Source organism: Eriocheir sinensis, chromosome 52, assembly GCF_024679095.1.
Source record: "Eriocheir sinensis breed Jianghai 21 chromosome 52, ASM2467909v1, whole genome shotgun sequence".
NCBI classification, from domain to species: Eukaryota; Metazoa; Arthropoda; class Malacostraca; order Decapoda; family Varunidae; genus Eriocheir; species Eriocheir sinensis.
Window position 1 is genome coordinate 7,010,253 of NC_066560.1, and position 16,981 is coordinate 7,027,233.

Here is a 16,981-nt window from a genome sequence, read left to right on the forward strand (position 1 = left end):
TTCCATATTTTTTCATTTTCTTCTATTACTTCTATTTTTTATTTTCATTTTTTTGAAGTCTTTAATTTTTTCATTTTTTTCCTTTTTATTTTATTTTCCTTCTACTCCTTTTTTTGTATTTATGTTTTTGTTTTTCATTTTCATTTCATTTTTTTTTGCAGCCTTTTCTTATTTTTTTTCATTTTCTTGTTCTCCTTTTGTTTTCATCTTTTCCTTCTACTCCTTATTTTTATTTTTTTCTCATTCTTATTTAATTTCTTTATTTTCATCTCTTTTTGTAGTCTTTTTTTTTTCTCATTTTCTTGTTCTGTTATCTTTGTTTTCTTCCTCCTCCTTCAGCTATTTTCTCCTTCTCCATTTTCTTGTTCAACTGTTACCTTCATCTTTTTCTTCCTTCTGGTTCTTCTTTTTCTTCCTTTATTTCCTACGGCAGGAGTAAAAAATAAAAAATAAAAATAAAAAATCGGTGTTAACAAAGCTCGTTTTACTCTAGACAAGTCTCTCACAAAACACTCGCTGCCACGTTCCGTTTTCCTCCATAATTGAACGTAAAACTGCAACATACTTCTCATCTTTTTTTCCATCATGTCTTCCTACACAGCGCTAATGAACGACGTCTCTTTCTTCTCTGCAATTCGTCTTTCTTGGGATTCATTTTTTGCAGGTTTTAATAACGCTCTCATTCATTCTTTCGTTATGTTTCTTATTTCTCCAGTTCTCCTTTATTCTCTAACATTCCTCTTCAGTCTTTTACTTCCTTTTAAATATTTCCTCCAGTCTTTCTTTTCCTTCTGTCACTCTTTAGTCTTTAATTTCTTTCTAATACTCTCCGGGCCCGTTTCTGTCGCACACTCTACTTCAATATTATATTTCTTTCTAACTCTTCCTCAGTCTTTCATTTTTCTTTAACACGTACTTCTTCACTCTTTCATTTCTCTTTAACACTCATTTCAGTCTTCAATGTCTTCCTAATAATCTTCTACACAGTCTTTCATTTCTTCCTAATACACCTTCTGGAGTTTTTCATATCCATCTAACACTAATTTACTCATTCGTCGTTTTTTTTCTATTACTCCTTCAGTCTTTTGTTTCTCCTCTTAACACTTCTCTTCAATCTTTCCCCTCAGGCTCCTTCTCATGCAAACTTCTTTTTCTGTCTCTCTGTTTTTGTGGACGATATGGGAACAGAAGAGCTTGTGGACGAGGCAATAAGCATAAGAGGAGGAGGAAAAGGAGAAGTACCTGTTTTGCGGGGGTAACTATGGTAACCTGCGGGAGATGTGAGAGAGAGAGAGAGAGAGAGAGAGAGAGAGAGAGAGAGAGAGAGAGAGAGAGGCGTACGTAATCGCCTCTATTCCTACTCTGCCGCATTGAAAACCTAAAAAAGTACCACCAATCGGATTTGAGACTAGCTGAGCCTGTACGTGACAAAGCCGACACACACACACACACACACACACACACACAGAGGCAGGGAATATTGTTGATTAGGGATTGGGTAGGGTGGCGGGGAGTTGGGGGAAGGCAAAGGGGAGAACGCGGTCTTAATATTGCAGCCTATATTCATTTGTTATTCCAGTACAATGTCAGGGAGCCGTTCCAAAATAATGTGACGTCGAAGGGGGAAAGGGATGGTGTGGTGATGTGTTGTGGGTGCGGCAGGGGGCGAGGAGGTTCAGTTCAGTTCACAGTCGGAGGTTTCAACTATCGGCACTGTTTCATGAGAAGCGTATCAGGACACCTCTCTTCCCGAAATTGTCCTCTCTTTCGGCCACTCCTCTTAACTCTTTTTATGGAAGCGGTGATTTGCGGGATTTTTTTCATTATTTTTTAAGCCCTTGAGCCGTTTCCTTTACTGTAAAAAAAAGAAAAAAAAAACTCCCTGATGTAGGGTCGTTTACTGTATGGGCGTCTTGTTTTCCTCCCTCTGTCCTTTTTCTCTTTTCATCCAAAATTTCTGTATTGTTCTTTTTGCTACTTCAACACATTTTTTTTTCAAACGAGTATTCTCCAATGCTGTCTTCTGTGTACGGTTGTTGCGCCTTACACTTCGTGATATTTCTTCTGTGTACGCCGGGCACCGTAGCAAGAAGTGGCGTCTCAGATGGTTATGGTCAGAGACACGCCAGTCTTCGTCGATAGACCGACTTGGTCGGCTAAATTTCGATCGCCGATAGAATCGGTCTGTCGGCACCCTGCTACGGGGCCGCCTTTGGCAAAGGCCCGTGATCCCCCGTGCAGGGAGGGAGCAATCTTTTCCCTCTTGTCTTCGGACAAGGGCCCGTTTCCACTAGTGATACTCGGGGATAAATCTTGAAAAAATAAAATGCTTATGGTGATGCGTTATGGGTGTGACACAGAGGGGGGGAGGCGGGAGGAGGGAGTGAGGGTGCATTTCCCCTTCTCTTCTTTCAATATATCTCTCCTTCCTCCTCGTCCCTTTCCATCTCTTACGCTCCATTCCTTTCATTTGTTGCTGCGTCGCGTGGGGTGAGGCGACGCGAAGCCCTACACACACACACACACACACACACACACACACACACACACACACACACACACACACACAGACTGGGGGCCGTGTTGACCAACTGACCTCGTCCTGGTGGTGATGGTAGTGGTGGTGTTGACGCTCATGAAAAAAGTATTGCAGACTTTAATCCCCATGTTTTCTTTTTTTTCTCTCTCTCTCTCTCTCTCTCTCTCTCTCTCTCTCTCTCTCTCTCTCTCTCTCTCTCTCGGATTAACACAGAAGGCACGTTTAATTAGTCTACTCACTCACTCACTCACTCACTCACTCACACTCACACACTCACACACACACACACACAAAGAACGAAAAATAAGTTAGTGAAAATATAAATCTATCAATTTATCAATCTATCTATCTTACGGGCTATCTCTATGCCGCCCCCCCATCCCCTCCTCGTGTGTGTGTGTGTGTGTGTGTGTGTGTGTGTGTGTGTGTGTGTGTGTGTGTGTGTGGTAAAAAAACTCCTTTCCCGGCGGCTTTTCCTGAAGAAGGGGAAGCAGGGGACCAGAGGCGTGATGGCGCACCCTTTCCGCTGCTCAGTGCCCCCCTTCCTGCTGGCCGTTACTGCTTATTCGGCTGCTTATACTCCTTACGCCTCTCCTCCTTCCTGTACTCCTTTATTCACTCCGCTTCCTCTGTTTTAACTGGTGGCTAAGTTGATTTTCCTTTCCTCTTGTTCCATATTCTTCTATTTCTTCAAACACTTATCTTTTCTTGTGTCCTTTTCCTTCCTTTCCTGCTGCCTGTTCCTGCTTCCTCCTGCTTTTCCTTCGTTCTTCTTACTGTTTTCCTTTCCTCTTGTTCTATATATTCTATTTTTTCTAACTTTTATCTTCTCTTGTGCCCTTCTCTTCCTCCCTTCCTGCTGCCTGTTCCTGCTTCCTCCTGCTTTTCATCCGCCCTCTTGGTTTCCCTTCGTTCTTCTTACTGTTTTCCTTTCCTCTTGTTCTATATATTCTTCTATTTTTTCTAACTTTTATCTTCTCTTGTGCCCTTCTCTTCCTCCCTTCCTGCTGCCTGTTCCTGCTTCCTCCTGCTTTTCATCCACCCTCTTGGTTTTCCTTCGTTCTTCTTACTGTTTTCCTTTCCTCTTGTTCTATATATTCTTCTATTTTTTCTAACTACTTTTATCTTCTCTTCTGCCCTTCTCTTCCTGCTGCCTGTTCCTGCTTCCTCCTGCTTTTTATCCGCCCTTTTGGTTTCCCTTCGTTCTTCTTACCGTTTTCCTTTCCTCTTGTTCTATATATTCTTCTATTTTTTCTAACTACTTTTATCTTCTCTTCTGCCTTTCTCTTCCTCCCTTCCTGCTGCCTGTTCCTGCTCCCTCCTGCTTTTTATCCGCCCTCTTGGTTTCCCTTCGTTCCTCTTACCGTTTTCCTTTCCTCTTGTAACTACTTTTATCTTCTCTTGTGTCCTCCTCCTTCCTTTCCTGCTGCCTGTTCCTGCTCCCTCCTGCTTTTTATCCGCCCTACTGCTTTCTTCCTCCTACTGTCACTCCTATCACCACGTTCCTCCTTCCTCTGCTTCCTTTCTCTCTTCTCTTTCCTCCTCTCTTTCCTTAATAGGCCAAACTTGTCTAACTACCCCTGTTCCCCTTCCTCCTCTTCCCTTGTTTTACTGCGTCCTTGATGGCTGTCCTCTCTCTCACACCCTCTTAGCAGCATTACGCAACACAAGACCACGAGGAGCCTGACAGACGCTGAGAGACCCATATACAGCAGACCCTGGAAGCCTAACGCCGTCTGGTCTATTGTTTTTTTTCTTCTTTTTCTTGAGCTGCTTCTGTTGCTGTAAAAAGAGCTTGTGGATTTATGATTTCTTGTTGTTCTATTCAGGTATTAGTCCTATTTTCTTTTTTTTTCGTTTTCTTCTCTTTAAAATTATAACATCACTAAGTAGAGAGCGTTCGAAGCTAACTCATTTTTACCCACTTCAGAGCATATCCAACCCTATCTAAAACAGTTTCACAACCCCTTCTAGCCTTTTTACCTTACTCGGATCCCTTTTAACCCCTTTCAGATCACATCCAACTCTCTTCAAACAGCATCAAAACCCCTTCTACCCTTGTAACCCCTTCAAAGCAGATCTAACCCCGTCTAAACCGTGTTACAATCCCCTCAAACAATAACATTCCCTTCAGAACAATTTTACCGCCCTCAGATCCCTTTTAGGTCAGATTCAACCCCATCTAAACAGCATCACATCCCCTTCAGAGCAATTCCTCGCTGCTTATTAACCTGTTATTTTTGTTGTTATGTATGTGTGTTAATATCTGTTGTTACCTATCTATGTTGTGTTATTCGTTGTAGTTATCTATTTGTTATTGTTCTATTGTGTATTATCTATCGTTATCTGTCTATAACGTGTTTTTTATGTGATTATCTATTTGTGTTACTATTTTATGATGATGAGTACGCTAATAACATCAGACGGAGAAGTTGAGAACGTTGGGAAAGGCCTTTGTCATCCAGTGGACAGCCTTAGAATGGGTAAAGATAAAGATGACGATGATCTGGACCCGAAATAAAATATCCTGCCTCCATCAGCTGAACATATTATACACCACTTCTTCCTCGGGCTGAAAAAAAAAGTTAACGGTCAACTGTCAGAATAAATGAAACCCATGTGATCGATATCTTTACGTGTAGAAACAAGGGTAGTTTTGAATCATCATCATCATCATCATCATCATTTGACATCCATTTATTCCCTATGGTGGGGTAGGACGGGATATGAGCCTCCTCCACTGTTGCCGGTCCATAGCCATTTCTTCTGTGATATTCAGCCTCCTCATTATCTTCCTCCACCACCTTTCTCCACGTCTTCCTTGGCCTTCGTGATGGTCTTCTGCCCTCTACCTCAAAGTTTTGAATGAAGACGAGAAAGAGGCAATAGTACAATAAAAACTCAACAGGTAATACATGGGAACGCACAACACATAACAGGCACTAGGAACGAACACAAGAACAATATGTAGGCAAATAAGAACAACAGAAAACCCTTTGTAATGTCAGACGTCAGAAGAAGCTGATGAAGTCTTAACCTCCTAATTCTATGATATACCCCGAGGTGAATGCTTTCAGATCCTCTCTACTCACAACTGGCTCAATTGGACCTGCCTCGTATGTCATCTCTAGCAAGTCCTTCAGACCTAACTGCCCGTGGATCTCTGTTACAAACGAAACTGGCCACACCGAATCTCCTCCTTCCCCCTCCGCCACCGTGGCCGAATTAAACTTGCTCTTATCAAATGGCATAGGCGGTGGCGGCCCGATACGTGTGGGTTTCTTGGGTTTCCTCTCCATGGCAAAGATCTCCCCGTTACAGCAGAAGTGAATGGAGTTGATGTGTGTGGGGAGCCTTCTTGTTCTGGTCCATCCCCGTTTCCACAGTCGCCGCACCAATGACCTGGAGGCTGTCTGGGATAGGCCTCTCCCTCCTCCGGGCCGCATCCCACACTGATCACGCGGCAGGTACTTCTTGCACAGCCCTTTGCCGGGGGGGAAGATGTTGACGGAGGGTGGCAGCAGGCTTATGGCATGCCTCCACCATTGCTCGTCCTTCTTTGTCACCTCCGGTTCCTTTTGCTCCACCGGGGACGCTGCCGCCACCAGCACCATGAGCCACACGAGGGAGGGAAAGCTAAGAAACATGATTTTGGAGACCACGGATATTAAATAAGCAAACGATTGGAGTCAAAGAGAAAAGGGTGATGAGGTGCAGAAGATGAGATGTAAAATGAAGTACACACAGGAGGAGGAAGAGAGTGGGAAAGGTATTGATGGGAGGAGGAGCAACAGAAAGCTTAAATGGGAAATAGTAAACGGTAGGGGTGACAAAGAAAGAAGGAAGGCAAGACGGAATTTAAGGGAGGAGGAGAAGAGGATGAGGACTAAGATGAAATAAACACAAAGAGGAAGAGAAGGAGGAACGTATGGAGGGAGGAGGAGCAATAAGAAGCAAAGGAAGAAGTAACGAGGGGAAACGGTAAATCAGACGAAGAAGTATTGGAAGAGGAGGAAAAGCATGATGCAACAAAGGAAGAGATGAGGATGGTGGAGAAGGAACCATTAGAAAGTAAAAGTGAGAAACTGACACTTTAAGACTCGTAAAAAAAGCTGCCAAGCCTAAAACTAAATAATGATAATAAAGAAATAAAAATAAAAAGAAATATTGCCAAAATTCACACGGAAAACTATTTAAGGACTATTTCTTCCAGGGTGTCGATTACTTACGAGTTACTTTTCTTTTTATCGTTGACAACACGGAAAGGGAAACGGGGGAAAGTATTTATCAGGATTATGTATGTTACCTTTCTTTTTATCTCCCCCTCCATCCCCCCCCCCCCCCGGTCTGGTATTCTTGTATCATATTCCATCATCATAACTAACCTGGTTGGGTGTCTGAGCCAGTCCTAAGAGAGACCAGCCACAGCCAGCCACGGCCAGCACCACACCACACCTCTGTCTAGTCTCTTGACAGTCTAACCAGATCATCTACCCGTCACCATCACCAAAAGGGAGCGCCATTATAAAGAAAGCCTAAAGCAAAAATCACTTGACATTTCCGCTCGTATTTAGGTACGTTTTAAAATCCCAACAACGACACGAGCGAGGCGGGGCCGCTGAGGACGCCGAAAAAGTGCTATAGAGGAAAAAAAACCAGTTACTTTTGTTGTTATCGCTGAAAACACGCGAAGGGGAGCGGCGGGAGGTATTTGTGAGAATTATGTATGTCGCCTCTTTTTTTTTTCATCTCCCCCTCCACCCCCTCCTCCTGGCCTCGTATATCTCTCTCTCTCTCTCTCTATCTCTCTCTCTCTCTCTCTCTCTCTCTCTCTCTCTCTCTCTCTCTCTCTCTCTCTCTCTCTCTCTCTCTCTCTCTCTCTCTCTTTTATAACGACCTCTTCACTGTTAATGACGTAACCAAATCACTGGACGTAGTCTATCTTGATTTCCAGAAAGCGTTTGATAAAGTCCCGCATCATAAATTACTTTACAAATTAAAGCAAATATGTATTGACGGTCAAGTAAACCAATGGATCGCGAATTGGTTGAGCAACAGACAACAAAGAGTAGTGATTGACGGATTTAACTCAGAGTGGGCGCCTGTCACTAGTGGCGTCCCTCAGGGCTCGGTCCTTGGCCCAGTGCTCTTCATTATTTACATCAACGACGTGGATGTTGGACTCAATAACCGCATTAGTAAATTTGCAGACGACACAAAGATTGGTAACTCGGTTCTCACTGACGAAGACAGGCAAAGCCTCCAAGAGGATTTGCACAAAATTTCAGCTTGGTCGGATAGATGGGAGATGCCCTTTAACGTAGACAAGTGCCAGGTCCTTTAAGTTGGAACGAGGAATAAGAAGTTCGAATACGAAATGCGCGGCGTTAAACTCAAAAGCGTTCAGTGCGTCAAAGACTTGGGGGTCAAAATCGCGTCAAACCTCAAATTCTCACAGCAATGCATCGATGCAGCAAATAAAGCGAACAGAATGTTGGGCTTCATTAAAAGAAACTTTGTATTCAAGAATAAAGATGTAATACTTCCGCTCTACAACAGTTTAGTCAGACCCCACTTGGAATATGCGGTACAGTTTTGGTCTCCCCACCATGCAAGGGATATTGCTAAATTAGAAGGTGTTCAGCGTCGGGCAACAAAAATGATCCCTTCCTTGCGCAACAAATCCTACGAAGAAAGGCTTTCTACCCTTAACATGTTCTCTCTTGAGAAACGTCGCCTCCGAGGAAAACTGATCGAATGTTTTAAAATACTTAATGGTTCCACGAATGTAGACAGATCAACATTGTTTATGATCGATGACACTTTGCGCACGAGGAACAATGGCGTAAAACTCAGATGTAGACAAGTAAATTCAGACTGCACCAAATTTTTCTTCACCAACGTTGTAGTGCGAGAATGGAATAAGCTTCCACCATCAGTTGTCCAGTGTAACACGATTGACTCCTTCAAAAATGAGCTCGACCGTCACTTCCTTCAACTTAATATCAACTAGAGTAGAAATGCAACGTTTTGGAGTCTTCTGATTAATGTAAAATCACTTAGGTTTAAGGACAGACCACCAAGTCTGGACCATGGGGTCTGTGTGGTCTGTAAATCTCTGTAAATCTCTCTCTCTCTCTCTCTCTCTCTCGCTCTCGCTCTCGCTCTCGCTCTCGCTCTCGCTCTCGCTCTCGCTCTCTCTCTCCTATTCCACTCCACATCATGCCTTTACCTATATATACGAGTCTATTCATAACCTCAAAGTACTTTAGGATTCTTATAACTTCACAACATTCTCGTAAATCTGAAATAAACCGTAACATAAAAGGAGACTCAGTGGTGTAGTGGTTAGGACGCCTACCTACAAATCAAGGGGGCCAAGGTTCGATTCCAGGCCGGGGTTACTTTCCAGGCGACCTGCCACGCGTATGTATGACCAGTCAGCCAGGTGGAGCACTAATTAGACGTAACCAGGTAGAATACGTAAACACCTTAATTAAATGCAAATGTCTGTCTGTAATTACTGATGCTAATGTTGTTGCCTTCCGCTTCCTAAGATATGAGTTAGGGGGAGGGTGACGTGTGTGTGTGTGTGTGTGGATGTGTGTATGTATGTGTGTGTGTGTGTGTGTGTGTGTGTGTGTGTGTGTGTGTGTGTGTGTGTGTGTGTGTGTGTGTGTGTGTGTGTAATGAAAGAAGTGCATTTTCCTCGTGCCAAAACATTGATAAATGGTTCAAATATATAATAATTTTGAATTTTCTAGAATTCCTTAAGAAATATGTGCTGGGATTCTTTTTTTTTATATCAAAGTATTATTCCTCTAATCTTCGGGTGTTTTCTTATCTCAAAGCTCAGGACATAAGATTACGTGGATCAAACCTGGTGACATCTTCTGTACCTGCAGGTCACTTACCTGTAAAAAAAATTAGTGTTCTGTATATAAGCGTTGAAAATGAAAACTAAAATGTACAAGACCTTTGCCAGTAATAAAATGCCTCACCAATGGGGACCACTGCGACAATCTTTTGTTGTTGTCACCTACAGTAAATAAACTGGGCCCCAAAACAGCGTTATGTATTTGAAATCTTGGGTATTGTCCTTTGCTTTTGGCAGTCCTAGATTTTTCCTCTTCTTAAACTTGTGTTCCTTTATATATATATATTTTTTTTTACACCAACAAAATAACTTCCTTTTCCTTCTGAATAATCCTACCTGACTATTTGTAAATTTTTTTTTACTTTTTAAATTTTATATTTTTTTATTTTATTTTTTTCATTTATGTTTTTTTTTTTTTTTTTTACTCCTTACTCGAATGTCATCTCCATCGCAACCCTCATAACGTTCATCACGCCTCTCAAGAGTAGTCTCACAAAGCACGGCGTGGGTGGGGGGCCGCGGCTGGGCGGTGAGGGGGGGCTCTGTGGGATGGGCGGTGAGGCTGGGGGGTTGGGGGTGGGCGGTGAGGGTTGGGGGCTGTCAGTTGGGTCTGGGTCTTGCAGGCGGCGCAGGAAGGCCGTGATGGCCCACAGCGGCGGGCGCTGGCTGGGCTCGGGCGTGAGGGCCAGGTCGGCCACGTGGCCCAGCAGGGTGTGGAGGAAGTCGCCCAGGAAGTGCCGCTGCACCGTCTGGATGAGGCGGCCCAGCGCGTACACGTCGGCGGCGAAGGTGACTGTGCCGCCGCGGCACACCTGGGGACACATCCAGTTGTAGCGGTCCAGGTCCACGTCCCTGAAGCCGCTGTCCCGCCCGGGCAGTGACGCGAGGCCGAAGTCAATGACGTGGGTCTCCAGACCTCCCTGCGGAGTCTGGCTCACCAGGACGTTGTCGCCCTTCAGGTCCAGGTGCACCAGGCCAGCGTCGTGCACCTGCTGCAGCTTGATGCTCAGGTCCAGCAGGACGTGCAGCAGCAGGTCCAGGGGGGGGCGGGACTCTAGGTAGGCGTCCAGGGTGAGGCTGGAGCCGCAGAATGAGGTGAACAGGGTGAGGGGCTGTGGGTTCATTCCCAGCAGCACAGGGGCGCCGCCTGCCCCTTGCAGGAGGCACAGAGCGTATGCCTCGGCGTAACTGTCTTGGTGTTTAAACACTTTCCTCACCACCACCTCACCGCCACAGTCAACCAAGTCCACTGTGCCGTAGGCCCCTTCACCCAGCCTGTTAATCACATTCACTGGAGGCGGACTGTCCACCCAAGGCAGGGACAAGTTCTGCTGAGCTAAAAGTTCAGCCAAATCATCTTCCTGTGAAAGGCCCTGAGAAGGTGCCGTGTTTTGTGCTACAGCGTAGCTGGTCTGTATTCGGGCGTCGCAGCTGTGGATGAAATCCAGTGAATTCAGGCGATCGGGACGCGCCCGTCTTTGCGTGCTCTTCCGGGCCCGCCAGGCAGCTCGGCGTGGCGGGGGCCCTCGAGCCCCGGCGCCCCGAGCTGGGGGGCCGGGAGGACCGTTGGCGATCAGCAGAGACAGTGTGTGTGTGCTGGCCATGTGGTATCTGATACCTATACAGCTGTACCCTGCTTTATATAGGTGGCGAGGCTTGGAGGTAGTGTTGTAGGGAGCTTGGAGGTGAGGCAATTCTTTTGGCTCCTGGAGAGTCTAGAGTTGAATAGAGGGACAAAGGTGGAACATAGCTAAGATAACTACAGGGTCTCCAGGAAGCAATTCTTTTGGCTCCTGGAGAGTCTTGAGTTGAGGAGAGGGACAAAAGGGGAGCCGTAGCCAAGATAACTACCGGGGCCTCCCGCGTGCAGACTGTGATCAGATGCAGTGAATAAAAAGGGAAGCTAATGATTTTACGGGATACTTTAATATATTTTTACAATTGTTCTGTTTTGGGGTTCCTCAGTTTTTTGATAGATTATTGATCTCAACACGCCATTGGTAAGTCCTCCGCGGTGTGTTCTACGAGGGATTCATTGCTGTGCGTGTGGCCAAGCCGGCGTGTGTTAGTGACGCGCCTTCGTGTTGCACAGCTTGGGGCGAAACTAAGGGAGCGATTTCACGGTTATATTTCCCTCTTCGTTTCGCCGATTTACTACCTAAAACCCCCCCCCCCCCCCCATTCTCTCTCTCTCTCTCTCTCTCTCTCTCTCTCTCTCTCTCTCTCTCTCTCTCTCTCTCTCTCTCTCTCTCTCTCTCTCTCTCTCTCTCTGCCCAGGTCTCTATAAACTCGCCCTAACAAGACGTTTATAAACATCAATTAATAAAGAAAAACAGAGTGCGGTGATTCTCTTTATATTACATTCATCCCTTCTTGCCTGTCAGCCTTTTCTGCCCTTGCGTATTAGTGAAAGGAATTGGTACAGTCTTTGTCGCTTTTCTGTTTTAATTCAATGATTTTTTTTTATTTCACTATTTTTTTCATTTACTTTGGTCGTTTTTCGTTGTTTTCTCTTCAACATTCGATTTTTTTTTTGCTTTTCAATAAGAGGTAAGGACGAAAAATGCCCGCTTCCTATTTATCATTTTTTTTGCTTTTCAATAAGAGGTAAGGACTAAAAATGCCCGTCTTCCTATTTACATCACTTGTCTTTGCTTTTCAATAAGAGGTAAGGACGAAAAATGCCCGGCTTCCTATTTTAATTTTTTTTTGCTTTTCAATAAGAGGTAAGGACGAAAAATGCCCGGCTTCCTATTTTAATTTTTTTGCTTTTCAATAAGAGGTAAGGACGAAAAATGCCCGGCTTCCTATTTTAATTTTTTTTTGCTTTTCAATAAGAGGTAAGGACGAAAAATGCCCGCTTCCTATTTTAATTTTTTTTTGCTTTTCAATAAGAGGTAAGGACGAAAAATGCCCGCTTCCTATTTTAATTTTTTTTTGCTTTTCAATAAGAGGTAAGGACTAAAAATGCCCGGCTTCCTATGTATCACTTTTTTGTACCTTGATTTCTTTTCGTTACGTCACCTACAAGTTCGGTCATTTTGCCACTTTTTCTTAACTGAGAAAAAATAAAACAAAAGGAAAAGAGGGAAATAAAACTTGATGGGAAGGAAAGGGAGAGAGAGAGAGAGAGAAGCGGGGAGTGTGAGAAATAAAAAAAGAAATATGAAAGGAAGTAAATAAAAATATAACTCTCCCAAGGATACGAAAGTCAAAGGACACACACACACACACACACACACACACACACACGTCAACTCAAGCGTGTATTTTATGATCAGGGTGACAATTGGGGACACAACTGCCCTCTCTTGCGCCCCGCTGCCCCGACGCCCCACACACATACCCCATGCCCCAACCCCCTCCTGCCCTTTAACCCCTCACCCCAGTCTCTTACCTTCCCCTCTCCAGCCCCTTACCTATTTACTGGATGTATCACAGTGTACGGAAATAGTGTAATTTAATGTAAGGTAATGTTAAGACACAATACAGAAGGGTTGGGGTGAGGTCAACAAAGGTACCTTCATCCTTTTGAGGCTACATATGTATACTGTTATATGTATGTGTATCTCAATAAATGTATCAAATCAAATCTACTATATAATTAAAGCCACAATAAGTCTTCGCCTGGTACCAGAGATGCGAGTCATACACACCGTTATCGTTCCTTAGGGTGTCCGCCAGAGGGAGTTCGATCTATGCCACAACGATAAGAAAGAAGTAAGAAACAATGAAGGGAAAGAAAACAGAAAGGAGAAAGAAACGACAATTAAAAGAAAGAAGAAGGAAATAACAAAAAGAAACGATAAGAACGATAAGAAAGAAGTAAGAAACGACGAAGAGAAAGAAGACAAAGGAGAAAGAAACGACAACGAAATGAAAGAAGGAACAAAAAGAAAGAAAAAGAGAAAAAAACAACGAAAATAGAAAAAAAGTAAAAAAAAAGAAAAGAAAGAAATATATAACAACGAAGAGGAAAGAAAAGTCAAATAAAAGAGTCCCCCCCTTAAGATCACCTGAGGAGTCATTAGAACTTGACTCCACCTGTCCACCCCCCCCCCACCCCCACCCACACACACACCTGCCACCCGAGATACAATTATGTGGGCTTGAATGACGCTGTAAACGGCCGTGGAATCGATTGTTCACTTCGTCTATATTTAGGAGGTATTGGGGGAGGGATGTCTGGTAATGCTTTTGTTTTTTTTGTGTGTGTGTGTGTGTGTGTGGGGGTGATTGTTGTTGTTGTTGTTGTTGTTGTTGGTGGTGGTGGTAGTGGTGGTGATGTTGGTGGAGGCAGTTCAAGGGTAAAAAAAAAAAAAAAAAAGCCTGCTAATCACTGCTCCCATTAAGAAAGTTGAAATGAGTGTGTATGTGTTGTTGTTGTTGTTCTTGTTGTTGTTGTTGGTGGTGGTGAGGGGAGTGTGAGCAGGAATTGAAGGGACGTAGAAGGGAGATAAGGAGATGAATGACGTAAGAGAGAAGATGATAAACGAGAGAATTACATAATAGTGATAAAAAGGAGTGTATGGAAGAGAAATAAGGGAAAAGTGTGTGTGTGTGTGTGTGTGTGTGTGTGTGTGTGTGTGTGTGTGTGTGTGAGGGGGGTGGGAGAATAAAAAGGCTGATGTGTCTGGCTCGTAAAGTAATGATGACAATAATAACAATAATAACAATAACAACAACAACAATAATAATAATAACAATAAGAAGAAAAAAACAAACGAAAACCAAAGGAAAAGATGAAGAAGAAAAGATACAAAGGGAGGAAGAAGAGACAAAGAAAAGAATAATAGAAAACTAAGCAAAAAGAAAAACAAGCAGAAAAGAGATTCAGAAACTCCTGCGGCATGTATATTTTTATCTCTCTATCTGTCTATCTGTCTGTCTGTGTCTGTCTGTATCATTCATTTGTCTGCTTGTGGGTCTGTCTGTCTTTGTGTGCCTGTTTGTCTGTCTCTCTTTGTCTGTTTATGTCTGCCTGTCTGTGTCTGTCTATCTATCTATCTATCTATCTATCTGTCTGTGTCTGTCTGTCTTTTGCCTATCCATCTGTTCGTATGTCTGTCTGTCTGTCTGTCTTTCTATCTATTCACAAGGATTTACAAGGATATAAGGAGACTTTAAAAGGCCCCATCTGTGTCTGTCTGTCTGTCTATCTATGTCTATCAATCCGTCTGTCTCTGTCAATCCGTCTGTCTGTCAATCTGTCTGTCTGCCTGCCTGTCTGTCTGTCACGTAACCAGACTGTGAGTGCATATTGGTGGAGTTTTTCTCTTGTTATTTTTCTCTCGGGATGGAAGAAACGAAATTGGCTTTACATATTTGGAGCCATGCTTTTACTCTCTCTCTCTCTCTCTCTCTCTCTCTCTCTCTCTCTCATTCGTATTTCTCATTTGATTTTGTGATGGAAAGAAAAAAGAAAAGAAAATGTGGGTCAGGGCATGTCACGTAGTCTGCCAGCCATCATCACTACTACCTTCGCCAGCCATCATCACTACTACCTTCGCCAGCCATCATCACTACCTTCGCCAGCCATCATCACTACTACCTTCGCCAGCCATCACCACTACCTCAGCCAGCCATCATCACTACTACCTTCGCCAGCCATCATCACTACTACCTTCGCCAGCCATCATCACTACTACCTTCGCCAGCCATCATCACTACTACCTTCGCCAGCCATCATCACTACTACCTTCGCCAGCCATCATCACTACTACCTTCGCCAGCCATCATCACTACTACCTTCGCCAGCCATCATCACTACTACCTTCGCCAGCCATCATCACTACCTTCGCCAGCCATCATCACTACCTTCGCCAGCCATCATCACTACCTTCGCCAGCCATCATCACTACCTTCGCCAGCCATCATCACTACCTTCGCCAGCCATCATCACTACCTTCGCCAGCCATCATCACTACCTTCGCCAGCCAGCCATCATCACTACCTTCGCCAGCCATCATCACTCCTTCCTTCGCCATCATCACTACTACCTTCGCCAGCCATCATCACTACTACCTTCGCCATCATCACTACTACCTTCGCCATCATCACTACTACCTTCGCCATCATCACTACTACCTTAGCCATCATCACTACTACCTTAGCCATCATCACTACTACCTTCGCCATCATCACTACTACCTTTGCCATCATCACTACTACCTTAGCCATCACCACTACCACCTTAGCCATCATCACTACCACCTTAGCCATCATCACTACCTTAGCCATCATCACTACCTTAGCCATCATCACTACCTTAGCCACCATCACTACCTTAGCCACCATCACTACCTTAGCCATCATCACTACCTTAGCCACCATCACTACCTTCACCACCACCATCACTACCTTAGCCATCATCACTACCTTAGCCAGCCAGCCATCATCACTACCTTAGCCAGCCAGCCATCATCACTACCTTAGCCAGCCAGCCATCATCACTACCTTAGCCATCATCACTACCTTAGCCATCATCACTACCTTAGCCACCATCACTACCTTAGCCACCATCACTACCTTAGCCATCATCACTACCTTAGCCATCATCACTACCTTAGCCATCATCACTACCTTAGCCACCATCACTACCTTAGCCACCATCACTACCTTAGCCACCATCACTACCTTAGCCACCATCACTACCTTAGCCATCATCACTACCTTAGCCAGCCAGCCATCATCACTACCTTAGCCAGCCAGCCATCATCACTACCTTAGCCAGCCAGCCATCATCACTACCTTAGCCAGCCAGCCATCATCACTACCTTAGCCATCATCACTACCTTAGCCAACATCACTACCTTAGCCACCATCACTACCTTAGCCATCATCACTACCTTAGCCATCATCACTACCTTAGCCATCATCACTACCTTAGCCATCATCACTACCTTAGCCACCATCACTACCTTAGCCACCATCACTACCTTAGCCACCATCACTACCTTAACCATCATCACTACCTTAGCCATCATCACTACCTTAGCCATCATCACTACCTTAGCCATCATCACTACCTTAGCCATCATCACTACCTTCACCACCATCATCACTACCTTCACCACCATCATCACTACCTTCACCACCACCATCACTACCTTCACCACCACCATCACTACCTTCACCACCACCATCACTACCTTCACCACCATCATCACTACCTTCACCACCACCATCACTACCTTCACCACCACCATCACTACCTTCACCACCACCATCACTACCTTCACCACCACCATCACTACCTTCACCACCACCATCACTACCTTCACCACCACCATCACTACCTTCACCACCATCATCACTACCTTCACCACCACCATCACTACCTTCACCACCACCATCACTACCTTCACCACCACCATCACTACCTTCACCACCACCATCACTACCTTCACCACCACCATCACTACCTTAGCCACCATCACTACCTTAACCATCATCACTACCTTAGCCATCATCACTACCTTAGCCACCATCACTACCTTACCCACCATCACTACCTTAGCCATCATCACTACCTTAGCCACCATCACTACCTTAGCCATCATCAC

At 44.5% G+C, this 16,981-nt stretch overlaps 1 protein-coding gene and 1 long non-coding RNA gene across 2 annotated transcripts; both read right to left on the reverse strand.

The window, feature by feature from the left end:
• Window positions 1–9,844: 9,844 nt before the first annotated feature.
• On the reverse strand, window positions 9,845–11,020 carry LOC126982835 (serine/threonine-protein kinase pkn2-like). The gene has a single exon (XM_050835108.1). The coding sequence runs from the start codon at window positions 11,018–11,020 to the stop codon at window positions 9,845–9,847; it is 1,176 nt and encodes a 391-aa protein (XP_050691065.1).
• Window positions 11,021–14,807: 3,787 nt separating this feature from the next.
• On the reverse strand, window positions 14,808–15,448 carry LOC126982854 (uncharacterized). The gene is made up of 3 exons (XR_007735344.1): window positions 15,413–15,448; window positions 15,012–15,211; window positions 14,808–14,942 (listed from the first exon to the last, which is right to left on the reverse strand). It is a non-coding gene; the product is annotated as an uncharacterized LOC126982854 (long non-coding RNA).
• Between the last annotated feature and the right edge of the window lie 1,533 nt (window positions 15,449–16,981).

What these genes read in the sequence shown, in the direction of transcription:
- LOC126982835 (XM_050835108.1), bottom strand. Translation starts at nt 11,020, where the DNA reads ATGGCCAGCACACACACACTGTCTCTGCTGATCGCCAACGGTCCTCCC.